At 42.9% G+C, this 12,101-nt stretch overlaps 2 protein-coding genes and 1 non-coding gene across 8 annotated transcripts in view; 2 read left to right on the top strand and 1 right to left on the bottom strand.

Annotated features, from left to right (window-relative positions):
* Positions 1-4,990, top strand: part of LOC110535643 (testis-expressed protein 10 homolog) — a 31,323-nt gene extending 26,333 nt beyond the window's left edge. For both annotated transcript variants that reach the window (XM_036966947.2, XM_036966940.2), the window contains exons 14-17: positions 1,785-1,865; positions 1,939-2,123; positions 2,274-2,484; positions 4,343-4,990. In XM_036966947.2, coding sequence (XP_036822842.1) covers positions 1,785-1,865; positions 1,939-2,123; positions 2,274-2,484; positions 4,343-4,453 — 588 coding nt within the window. In that variant the 3' untranslated portion in view covers positions 4,454-4,990. The remainder of the gene's footprint in view (positions 1-1,784; positions 1,866-1,938; positions 2,124-2,273; positions 2,485-4,342) is intronic.
* The window catches only part of LOC110534148 (inversin), a 60,220-nt gene continuing 53,100 nt past the window's right edge, over positions 4,982-12,101 (bottom strand). For 4 of the 5 annotated variants that reach the window (XM_090222744.1, XM_090222739.1, XM_090222770.1 and 1 more), the window contains 2 exons: positions 9,576-9,662; positions 4,982-6,455 (listed from right to left, as the gene is read on the bottom strand). In XM_090222744.1, coding sequence (XP_090078870.1) covers positions 6,349-6,455; positions 9,576-9,662 — 194 coding nt within the window. In that variant the 3' untranslated portion in view covers positions 4,982-6,348. The remainder of the gene's footprint in view (positions 6,456-9,575; positions 9,663-12,101) is intronic. The other variant, XM_090222761.1, reaches the window with a different exon arrangement.
* Positions 10,112-10,184, top strand: trnat-cgu (transfer RNA threonine (anticodon CGU)). The gene has a single exon. It is a non-coding gene; the product is annotated as a tRNA-Thr (tRNA).

Here is a 12,101-nt window from a genome sequence, read left to right as displayed (position 1 = left end):
TATGTCTCTATCAGTTTTGCACATCGAGAGACTGAAATTTTTTCCCATTCCTCCTTGCAAAACAGCTCGAGCTCAGTGAGGTTGGATGGAGAGCATTTGTGAACAGCAGTTTTCAGTTCTTTCCACAGATTCTCGATTGGATTCAGGTCTGGACTTTGACTTGGCCATTCTAACACCTGGATATGTTTATTTTTGAACCATTCCATTGTAGATTTTGCTTTATGTTTTGGATCATTGTCTTGTTGGAAGACAAATCTCCGTCCCAGTCTCAGGAATTCTTCCAGAATTCTTCCCTGCTGAAGAAAAGCAGGTCCAAACCATGATGCTGCCACCACCATGTTTGACAGTGGGGATGGTGTGTTCAGGGTGATGAGCTGTGTTGCTTTTACGCCAAACATAACGTTTTGCATTGTTGCCAAAAAGTTCAATTTTGGTTTCATCTGACCAGAGCACCTTCTTCCACATGTTTGGTGTATCTCCCAGGTGGCTTGTGGCAAACTTTAAACAACACTTTTTATGGATATCTTTAAGAAATGGCTTTCTTGCCACTCTTCCATAAAGGCCAGATTTGTGCAATATACGACTGATTGTTGTCCTATGGACAGAGTCTCCCACCTCAGCTGTAGATCTCTGCAGTTCATCCAGAGTGATCATGGGCCTCTTGGCTGCATCTCTGATCAGTCTTCTCCTTGTATGAGCTGAAAGTTTAGAGGGACGGCCAGGTCTTGGTAGATTTGCAGTGGTCTGATACTCCTTACATTTCAATATTATCGCTTGCACAGTGCTCCTTGGGATGTTTAAAGCTTGGGAAATCTTTTTGTATCCAAATCCGGCTTTAAACTTCTTCACAACAGTATCTCGGACCTGCCTGGTGTGGTCCTTGTTCTTCATGATGCTCTCTGCGCTTTTAACAGACCTCTGAGACTATCACAGTGCAGGTGCATTTATACGGAGACTTGATTACACACAGGTGGATTGTATTTATCATCATTAGTCATTTAGGTCAACATTGGATCATTCAGAGATCCTCATTGAACTTCAGAGAGAGTTTGCTGCACTGAAAGTAAAGGGGCTGAATAATTTTGCACACCCAATTTTTCAGTTTTTGATTTGTTAAAAAAGTTTGAAATATCCAATAAATGTCGTTCCACTTCATGATTGTGTCCCACTTGTTGTTGATTCTTCACAAAAAAAGACAGTTTTATATCTTTATGTTTGAAGCCTGAAATGTGGCAAAAGGTCGCAAAGTTCAAGGGGGCCGAATACTTTCGCAAGGCACTGTATATTTCCCTATAGTAAACAATGGGACGACCTCAGAGTTCCACGAGTAATTTTTAGTTTACATTTGAACTATAAACAACGTGTGCAGGTCTCCATTGCCAACAATAGTAAAGCAGGCATTGTGACATAGTACAATAAACTGGGATTAGAACGTTCTGAAGGTGAGTTGGTGCCACAGTGTTCAATAGAACTAATAGGAGCTGGCAGGGTGAAAAATGCCCTAAAATAAGGCCTGATTTTTTTCCGTGAACACTTCAAAACTACGGCAGGCAGCTGGGATATGGTAATATTATGAAAATGGGCTCCACCACAGATGCATTGAACTAGTTTTTGTTAGAAAAAGCATTGTTAAAAATGTCATTTGTCCAGCCTACTGAGATGCAGTGCCTCAGACTGCTGCTCCACTCGGGAGACACTCCGATATGAATGATATTAATGTTGTGAAATATGACCTTTAAAACAGCAGGAAGTGATCTTAACCACTGTCTATGTCCCACCCACAGGAAGTGTGCCACTGCTTGGAGACGCTGGGGTCTCGTTCACAGTGCTTTGACGTGCTGCAGAACGGCATCTGCAAGAACCTGGTGAGATGGTGTACTTGTGTGTACTCATCTCTGTGCGTGTGTGTGTGTGTGTAACTGTGTCTCTCCCTCCCAGACTGGTCTGGCTGTGGTACCAGACAGTATGGCAGCAGGGTTGTTGAGAGCGGTGGCCAGACTGTTGGACCTGTCCTTCCTCCCCAGTGAACCTCTACTGAGGTTCCTGTCCCGCTGCTGCCTCAGCCTACTGTCTCTGCTACTGACCCTACAGCAGGACACCACCTCAGAGAACAACCACAAGAGGTAGCCTGTGTGTGACCTCTCTGTGCAGTCATGTTGTGTGTGTAACCTTTATCCTTCCCTGTAGGGAGGCGGTGTGGGGAGCGTGCGTGTGTGTGTGTGTGTGTGTGTGTGTATAGATTGTGTCCAACCTTTCTCTCCCTCTCCCTGCAGGGAGGCAGTGTGGGGCGCGTGTGTGGCAGCGCTGAGCAGCATTCCCCGGCTGTTGCGGTTGGTTCTGCAGTCGTTGCGAGTTAGGGACCTGTGTGAGGAGGAGCTGCCTCAGCTGGCCCAGATACTGTCCCTGCTGCTGCAGCACACAGCGCTACGCAACCACATGCTGGCAAACGCAACTCTACTACAACACATTATACAGGACCTCACGGTAAACACACACAGTCAACTACTCAACCACATGCTGGCTAACGCAACTCTACTACAACACATTATACAGGACCTCACGGTAAACACACACAGTCAACTACTCAACCACATGCTGGCTAACGCAACTCTACTACAACACATTATACAGGACCTCACGGTAAACACACACAGTCAACTACTCAACCACATGCTGGCTAACGCAACTCTACTACAACACATTATACAGGACCTCACGGTAAACACACACAGTCAACTACAACCACATGCTGGCTAACGCAACTCTACTACAACACATTATACAGGACCTCACTGTAAACACACACAGTCAACTACAACCACATGCTGGCAAACGCAACTCTACTACAACACATTATACAGGACCTCACGGTAAACACACACAGTCAACTACTCAACCACATGCTGGCTAACGCAACTCTACTACTACACATTATACAGGACCTCACGGTAAACACACACAGTCAACTACAACCACATGCTGGCAAACGCAACTCTACTACAACACATTATACAGGACCTCACGGTAAACACACACAGTCAACTACTCAACCACATGCTGGCTAACGCAACTCTACTACTACACATTATACAGGACCTCACGGTAAACACACACAGTCAACTACAACCACATGCTGGCAAACGCAACTCTACTACAACACATTATACAGGACCTCACGGTAAACACACACAGTCAACTACTCAACCACATGCTGGCTAACGCAACTCTACTACAACACATTATACAGGACCTCACTGTAAACACACACAGTCAACTACAACCACATGCTGGCAAACGCAACTCTACTACAACACATTATACAGGACCTCACGGTAAACACACACAGTCAACTACTCAACCACATGCTGGCTAACGCAACTCTACTACAACACATTATACAGGACCTCACGGTAAACACACACAGTCAACTACTCAACCACATGCTGGCTAACGCAACTCTACTACTACACATTATACAGGACCTCACGGTAAACACACACAGTCAACTACAACCACATGCTGGCAAACGCAACTCTACTACAACACATTATACAGGACCTCACGGTAAACACACAGTCAACTACTCAACCACATGCTGGCTAACGCAACTCTACTACACATTATACAGGACCTCACGGTAAACACACACAGTCAACTACTCAACCACATGCTGGCTAACGCAACTCTACTACACATTATACAGGACCTCACGGTAAACACACACAGTCAACTACTCAACCACATGCTGGCTAACGCAACTCTACTACAACACATTATACAGGACCTCACGGTAAACACACACAGTCAACTACTCAACCACATGCTGGCAAACGCAACTCTACTACAACACATTATACAGGACCTCACGGTAAACACACAGTCAACTACTCAACCACATGCTGGCTAACGCAACTCTACTACAACACATTATACAGGACCTCACGGTAAACACACAGTCAACTACTCAACCACATGCTGGCTAACGCAACTCTACTACACATTATACAGGACCTCACGGTAAACACACACAGTCAACTACTCAACCACATGCTGGCTAACGCAACTCTACTACAACACATTATACAGGACCTCACGGTAAACACACACAGTCAACTACTCAACCACATGCTGGCTAACGCAACTCTACTACACATTATACAGGACCTCACGGTAAACACACACAGTCAACTACTCAACCACATGCTGGCTAACGCAACTCTACTACAACACATTATACAGGACCTCACAGTAGTAAGGAAGCTTAAACAAGTATCATGTTAGAATAAAAATGTAACTCTGGTGTGTGTTCTCTGAGGTTCTAATGATGGTGTGTGTGTTCCAGAGGTACTGTCGAGGTGAGTCCAAGGAGCAGTGGATGACTGACCTGCTGTACTGCTACAGCGTAACCATGGCGACTCACCGGGGAAACCTGGGGCTCCGAGACATCTACTGACCTAGGCCCCAAACCAACCACAGGCCCATCTTACTGTTCTCTGTCCACTGTCTAACCCACGGAGGTCATAGTGTCTGAGGGCTTTTGCTCCACCCTTGTACTTGATGGATGATTTATGGTCACTAATGAGTAAGGAACTCCCCTCACCTGATCGTCTTAATTGAAAGGAAAAAAGGAAAACCTGCAGACACTCGGTCGTCTGTGGAATGAGTTTGACACCCCTGGTCTAACCTGACATCCTGTCTTCCCCATCGGTCTCTCTGTCCTCCTCATTCAGCTTTTATTCCTGGCCCAAAACCAACTGTCTTCTTCATATTGCTAAATATTGTGGCCACCACTAGTCCTGGAGAGATAAAATGATGTACAGGCTTTAGTTACAGTGCAGCACTAACATACTTCTTTAACTAATCACCTGAATCAGTGCTGGGTTGGAACTAACACCTGCACACACTGCATCTCCAAGACTGAATTAAAGGATTTCTCAACTGATTACTGTTTTTATTACAAAAAGAGAAAATAAAGCTGGAGTCACTGAAACTCAATGTATTTATTTGAGAAGTTTTCTAAAAGAGTAGAAAAACAACATGGACATTAACATTGAGGTTGGTATTCATCCATAAATGTAAAGCCTTGACATCTGATAGTGTTTCAACAGTAGTGCATCAGAGTGAACCGCATCGACACTGAAACGCAGTTTCTATCTTAAGTGACAGTTCCCCTTGATGAGGTGCCACAAACATCTGGCTAACTTTAAGTCAACTATTTCAGGCAGGAAGTGATGTATAATGTAGAATTAGAGTAACGGAGTGTGTATAAAATGCATAAATATACCCCCCTCCACAGAGTCCTACAGAGAAAGCACAGGTACACGTGTACCCTCTGGACCTAAATGACCTTGTGTACCTACTATTATGGCTGAGGGGGGAAAGTGGGAGGGGCATGCATGCCTGTGGGAACCTGCTCAGGTAGATACTGAGGTAGAGTTGACTACAACCTAGTACAAGTGTTATGGCTGACGGGAAGCGTGTGTGTCTGCAAGCAGGCGTGTGTGTCAGCGTCTGCAGGTGGGCTGGCTGTATGACCGGCTGTTGACAGACTGCCTCATTCTCCACATGGGAGGAAAGGTTATCTCTGTGTGTGTGTGTGTTCATTTTCTGTATGGTTGAAATTATCTTGCACACATACCATGTCGGTTGACTTAACTCCGCCCTGTGAGGTCATGACTGTGAGGTCTCATAACTTTGTTCTCTCTTCCTGTGTCCAGTAGTATAAACAATCAGGCCAAGAACTCCTCCATGGTTAATACTGGGCACAGAGAGTACAATCTGAGAGGAAGAGGCTATGCAAGAGGGATTACTCTGCCTGAAAATACAGCATGACACAGACCAATTGGGGATTTTTTATATGGTGATCAATTTGACGCTCATTGCCCACCATATAAAAAATCCCCAATTGGTCTGATTATTTGACTTAATATACATTTTGTAATATTTCGATTATTACAACTGTACTGATAAGTGGACACGTGGCATCTCTGAGAAGTCAGTTATATCAGCATTGTTCACACGCAAACCTGCCCTCAAGAGTTCCCACCTCTGCAGAAACATATTCATAAAGTTACACCATTGGGGCCCCCCCTCTTGTCAGTATATAGATGCTCTGTTTACAATCTGGCCAATAACTCCACCATGATAAGGTGGGTAAGTAATTTCAAGACAACACACACATATGTGTGCGCCATTTAGCAGATGCTTATATCCAAAGCAACTCAGTCACACGTGCATACATTTTACATATGGCTCGTCCTGGGAATCGAACCCAGTCCTCTAGCAGTAGAAGCACCATGCGCTACCAAGTGAGCCACGAAGTACACATGCAGGGTGTGTGTGTAGTCGTCAGTGTTTCCCCCGGCCCTGTCCAGCGCTGTGGGGTCTGAGGTGGTAGGAGTACTGCCTGGCCTGCCCCACTGCATCACACAGGTGCACACACTCCACACTGCTCACTGCAAAAACACACACACAGAAGGAAACAACATGCTAACAGAGGAAACAGATTTTGTACAGTTCATCCACATCACTCTATTCCCGTAATCAAATCGGTCACAAACACATGGTTAGCAGATGTTATTGCAAGTGTAGCGAAATGCTTGTGTTTCTAGTTCCGACAGTGCAGCAATAACTAACATGTAATCTAACAATTCCACAACAACTACCTAATACACACAAATCTAAGTAAAGGAATGGAATAAGAATATATACAGTGGGGAGAACAAGTATTTGATACACTGCCAATTTTGCAGGTTTCACTACTTACAAAGCATGTAGAGGTCTGTAATTTTTATCATAGGTACACTTCTACTGTGAGAGAAGGAATACAGAAAATCACATTATATGATTTTTAAGTAAGTCATTTGCATTTTATTGCATGACATAAGTATTTGATGCATCAGAAAAGCAGAACTTAATATTTGGTACAGAAACCTTTGTTTGCAATTACAGAGAGCATACATTTCCTGTAGTTCTTGACCAGGTTTGCACACACTGCAGCAGGGATTTTGGCCCACTCCTCCATACAGACCTTCTCCAGATCCTTCAGGTTTCGGGGCTGTCGCTGGGCAATACGGATTTTCAGCTCCGTACAAAGATTTTCTATTGGGTTCAGGTCTGGAGACTGGCTAGGCCACTCCAGGATCTTGAGATGCTTTTTACGGAGCCACTCCTTAGTTGCCCTGGCTGTGTGTTTCGGGTCGTTGTCATGCTGGAAGACCCAGCCACGACCCATCTTCAATGCTCTTACTGAGGGAAGGAGGTTATTGGCCAAGATCTCGCGATACATGGCCCCATCCATCCTCCCCTCAATACGGTGCAGTCGTCCTGTCCCCTTTGCAGAAAAGCATCCCCAAAGAATGTTTCCACCTCCATGCTTCACGGTTGGGATGGTGTTCTTGGGGTTGTACATCCTTCTTCCTCCAAACACGGCGAGTGGAGTTTAGACCAAAAAACTATATTTTTGTCTCATCAGACCACATGACTTTCTCCCAGTCCTCCTCTGGATCATCCAGATGGACATCCAGATGGACAACTTCAGACGGGCCTGGACATGCGCTGGCAGGGGGACCTTGCGTGCGCTGCAGGATTTTAATCCATGACGGCGTAGTGTTACTAATGGTTTTCTTTGAGACTGTGGTCCCAGCTCTCTTCAGGTCATTGACCAGGTCCCGCCGTGTAGTTCTGGGCTGATCCCTCACCTTCCTCATGATCATTGATGCCCCACAAGGTGAGATCTTGCATGGAGCCCCAGACCGAGGGTGATTGACCGTCATCTTGAACTTCTTCCATTTTCTAATAATTGCGAAAACAGTTGTTGCCTTCTCACCAAGCTGCTTGCCTATTGTCCTATAGCCCATCCCAGCCTTGTGCAGGTCTACAATTGTATCCCCAATGTCCTTACACAGCTCTCTGGTCTTGGCCATTGTGGAGAGGTTGGAGTCTGTTTGATTGAGTGTGTGGACAGGTGTCTTTTATACAGGTAACGAGTTCAAACAGGTGCAGTTAATACAGGTAATGAGTGGAGAACAGGAGGGCTTCTTAAAGAAAAAATAACAGGTCTGTGAGAGCCGGAATTCTTACTGGTTGGTAGGTGATCAAATACTTATGTCATGCAATAAAATGCAAATTAATTACTTAAAAATCATACAATGTGATTTTCTGGATTTTTGTTTTAGATTCCGTCTCTCACAGTTGAAGTGTACCTATGATAAAAATGAAGTAGGAAAACCTGCAAAATCGGCAGTGTATTATATGTACAGTTCTCCCCATGGATGAGCAATGACAGAGCGGCATAGGCAAGATGCAATAGATGGTATAAAACACAATATATACACTACCACTTTTGAATGGTAGTGTATATATTGTGTTTTATACCATCTATTGCAATGTCCTTATTTTTTAAAGAAAAACATTTTTTCTGTCCATTAAAATAACATCAAATTGATCAGAAATACAGTGTAGACATTGTTAATGTTGTAAATGACTATCATAGCTGGAAAAGGCTGATTTGTTATGGAATATCTACATAGGCGTACAGAGGCCCATTATCAGCAACCATAACTCCTGTGTTCCAATGGCACGTTGTGTTAGCTAATCCAAGTTTATCATTTTAAAAGGCTAATTGATCATTAGAAAACCATTTTGCAATAATGTTAGCACAGCTGAAAACTGTTGTTCTGATTAAAGAAGCAATAAAACTGGCCTTCTTTAGATTAGTTGAGTATCTGGAGCATCAGCATTTGTGGGTATGATTACAGGCTCAAAATGGCCAGAAACAAATCACTTTCTCCTGAAACTCGTCATTCTATTCTTGTTCTGAGAAATGAAGGCTATTCCATGTGAGAAATTGCCAATAAACTGAAGATCTGGTACATCGCTGTCTACTACTCCCTTCACAGAACAGCGCAAACTGGCTCTAACCAGAATAGAAAGAGTGGGAGGCCCCGGTGCACAACTGAGCAAGAGGACAAGTACATTAGAGTGTCTAGTTTGAGAAACAGATGCCTCACAAGTCCTCAACTGGCAGCTTCATTAAATAGTACCTGCAAAACACCAGTCTCAACATCAACAGTGAAGAGGCGACTCCAGGATGTTGGCCTTCTAGGCAAAGTTCATTGTCTGTGTTCTTTTGACCATCCTAATCTTTTCTTTTTATTGGCCAGTCTGAGATATGTATTTTTCTTTGCAACTCTGCCCAGAAGGCCACCATCCTGGAGTCGCCTCTTTACTGTTGATGTTGAGACTGATGTTTTGCGGATACTATTTAATGAAGCTGAGCTTTTCTTTCAAAAACAAGGACATTTCTAAGTGACCCCAAACTTTTGAACAGTAGTGTACATATGAGATGAGTAATGCAAGATATGTAAACATTATTCAAGTGGCATTATTAAAGTGACTAGTGATCCAGCGATGTGTGTGTGTGTGTGTGTGTGTGTGTGTGTGTGTGTGTGTGTGTGTGTGTGTGTGTGTGTGTGTGTGTGTGTGTGTGTGTGTGTGTGTGTGTGTTTGTGTGTGTGTGTGTGTGTGTGTGTGTGTGTGTGTGTGTGTGTGTGTGTGTCTGAGATAGTACTCACATTGGCTGTGTGTGCGTAGTGGCAGGTCCAGTAGTATCTGAGACTGAGAACCCTCGAGAGAGCGCCCCCTTCGGGCCACAGAACCTCCTACAAGACAATAAACACACATCATCTCCATACATATATACACACACACACACACACACACACACACACACACACATACAGTCATTATACACAGAAACATCTGGAGAGCCTACTGCAAGACAAGAAAATAGCAACATTGTAAGTCTGAAATATACAAATTGGCCAAGGCTGCTAGCTTGAATGGTGAATCGCTACACACACAAACCTTCTGGAAAGACCAAGGTAAAATAGGGCATTTACAATCCGTCTCATTTAGGTTTCATTCATGCATCGAACTGTAACTGCTAAACTGAGTGAGGTAAGCTGTATAAGTGAGATCAGGGAGAGTCCTTTGTTTTAGGAGTCTGACTGGTAACCTGCCTGTCAGGTTGGGTGTGTGGCTATCTTCGTTCTCAAAAGGGAGTATCATTTAAATCCTTTTCACCTCCTGGTTGAACTGTAAAAAGCAAGGCTCCATAGCTCAGTGGTTAGAGCACTGGTCTCGTAAACCAGGGGTCGCGAGTTCAAATCCCGCTGGGGCCTTCGAGTGATAACAATTTTTGTCAACACTACACCTGTACCACCAAACAATGCATGGTGAAAGGAATGAAGTAACGACTTGGAAATATCAACCTGAAAGAAGAGTGAAACTGAACAAAAGAAATAGGAAAAACACCAACGTTCTGCGATACCTCTGTACACACACACAGGTGAATGTGGTTGACGGGTTTGTATGTCTGATAGAGACAATGGGTTCCGTGAATGTGTGTGTGTGTGTTCAGCAGACAGCTCTACGCAGTCATCTGACATTCCCCCTGACAGCTCTGAACTTTTCACAGCAGCAGCCGACAGGACTGTCAGTGTGGGTATGTGTGAAAGGGGGCGGGCTACCACGTCAGGCCAGAAAAGGTAGGGAGTCTATCTGGCTGTATCGGTGTGTATGTTGTGTGTGTATGTCTGTGTGTTGGAACTAGTAGGTTTCTGCCCAGTCTCCCATCATCACCTGGTCATGTGTGCTGAAGGTCAGGTGTGTCTACGGGCCAAACTCATACCAGAAGTGATAACACACAACGCACACACATCTCTATATGATTATACAACTATGTGTGATTGCATGTGTATATTAACATGATAAGGTAAATAGTTACTGCTAACTCTCTGCATTGATGCTACTCTAATTCTGTTTGAACATAACATCACATTCCAAACCAAACAGCGTCATACCATCACCTCAGGAAACAAATATTTTCCTTCATCGAGAAACTGTACATGTCTTAGATGGAGGCCTGCTAATATCTTCTGTGGACTATACACCTCCCTAAACTAATTCTATACAGATATTAATATCTTCTGTGGACTATACACCTCCCTAAACTAATTCTATACAGATATTAATATCTTCTGTGGACTATACACCTCCCTATACTAATTCTATACAGATATTAATATATTCAGTGGACTATACACCTCCCTATACTAATTCTATACAGATATTAATATATTCAGTGGACTATACACCTCCCTATACTAATTCTATACAGATATTAATATATTCAGTGGACTATACACCTCCCTATACCAATTCTATACAGATATTAATATATTCAGTGGACTATACACCTCCCTATGCCAATTCTATACAGATATTAATATCTTCAGTGGACTATACACCTCCCTATACACCTCCCTATACTAATTCTATACAGATATTAATATATTCAGTGGACTATACACCTCCCTATACACCTCCCTATACTAATTCTATACAGATATTAATATATTCAGTGGACTATACACCTCCCTATACTAATTCTATACAGATATTAATATATTCAGTGGACTATACACCTCCCTATACTAATTCCATACAGATATTAATATATTCAGTGGACTATACACCTCCCTATACTAATTCTATACAGATATTAATATATTCAGTGGACTATACACCTCCCTATACTAATTCCATACAGATATTAATATATTCAGTGGACTATACACCTCCCTATACTAATTCTATACAGATATTAATATCTTCAGTGGACTATACACCTCCCTATACACCTCCCTATACTAATTCTATACAGATATTAATATATTCAGTGGACTATACACCTCCCTAAACTAATTCTATACAGATATTAATATATTCAGTGGACTATACACCTCCCTATACTAATTCTATACAGATATTAATATCTTCAGTGGACTATACACCTCCCTATACACCTCCCTATACTAATTCTATACAGATATTAATATATTCAGTGGACTATACACCTCCCTATACTAATTCTATACAGATATTAATATATTCAGTGGACTATACACCTCCCTATACTAATTCTATACAGATATTAATATATTCAGTGGACTATACACCTCCCTAAACTAATTCTATACAGATATTAATATCTTCAGTGGACTATACACCTCCCTATACTAATTCTATACAGATAT

This window comes from Oncorhynchus mykiss, chromosome 3 (genome assembly GCF_057628025.1).
Source record: "Oncorhynchus mykiss isolate SJ-2025 chromosome 3, ASM5762802v1, whole genome shotgun sequence".
NCBI lineage: Eukaryota > Metazoa > Chordata > Actinopteri > Salmoniformes > Salmonidae > Oncorhynchus > Oncorhynchus mykiss.
The sequence above is the reverse complement of the archived record's forward strand: the minus strand, read 5'-3'. Positions and strand labels throughout refer to the sequence as shown.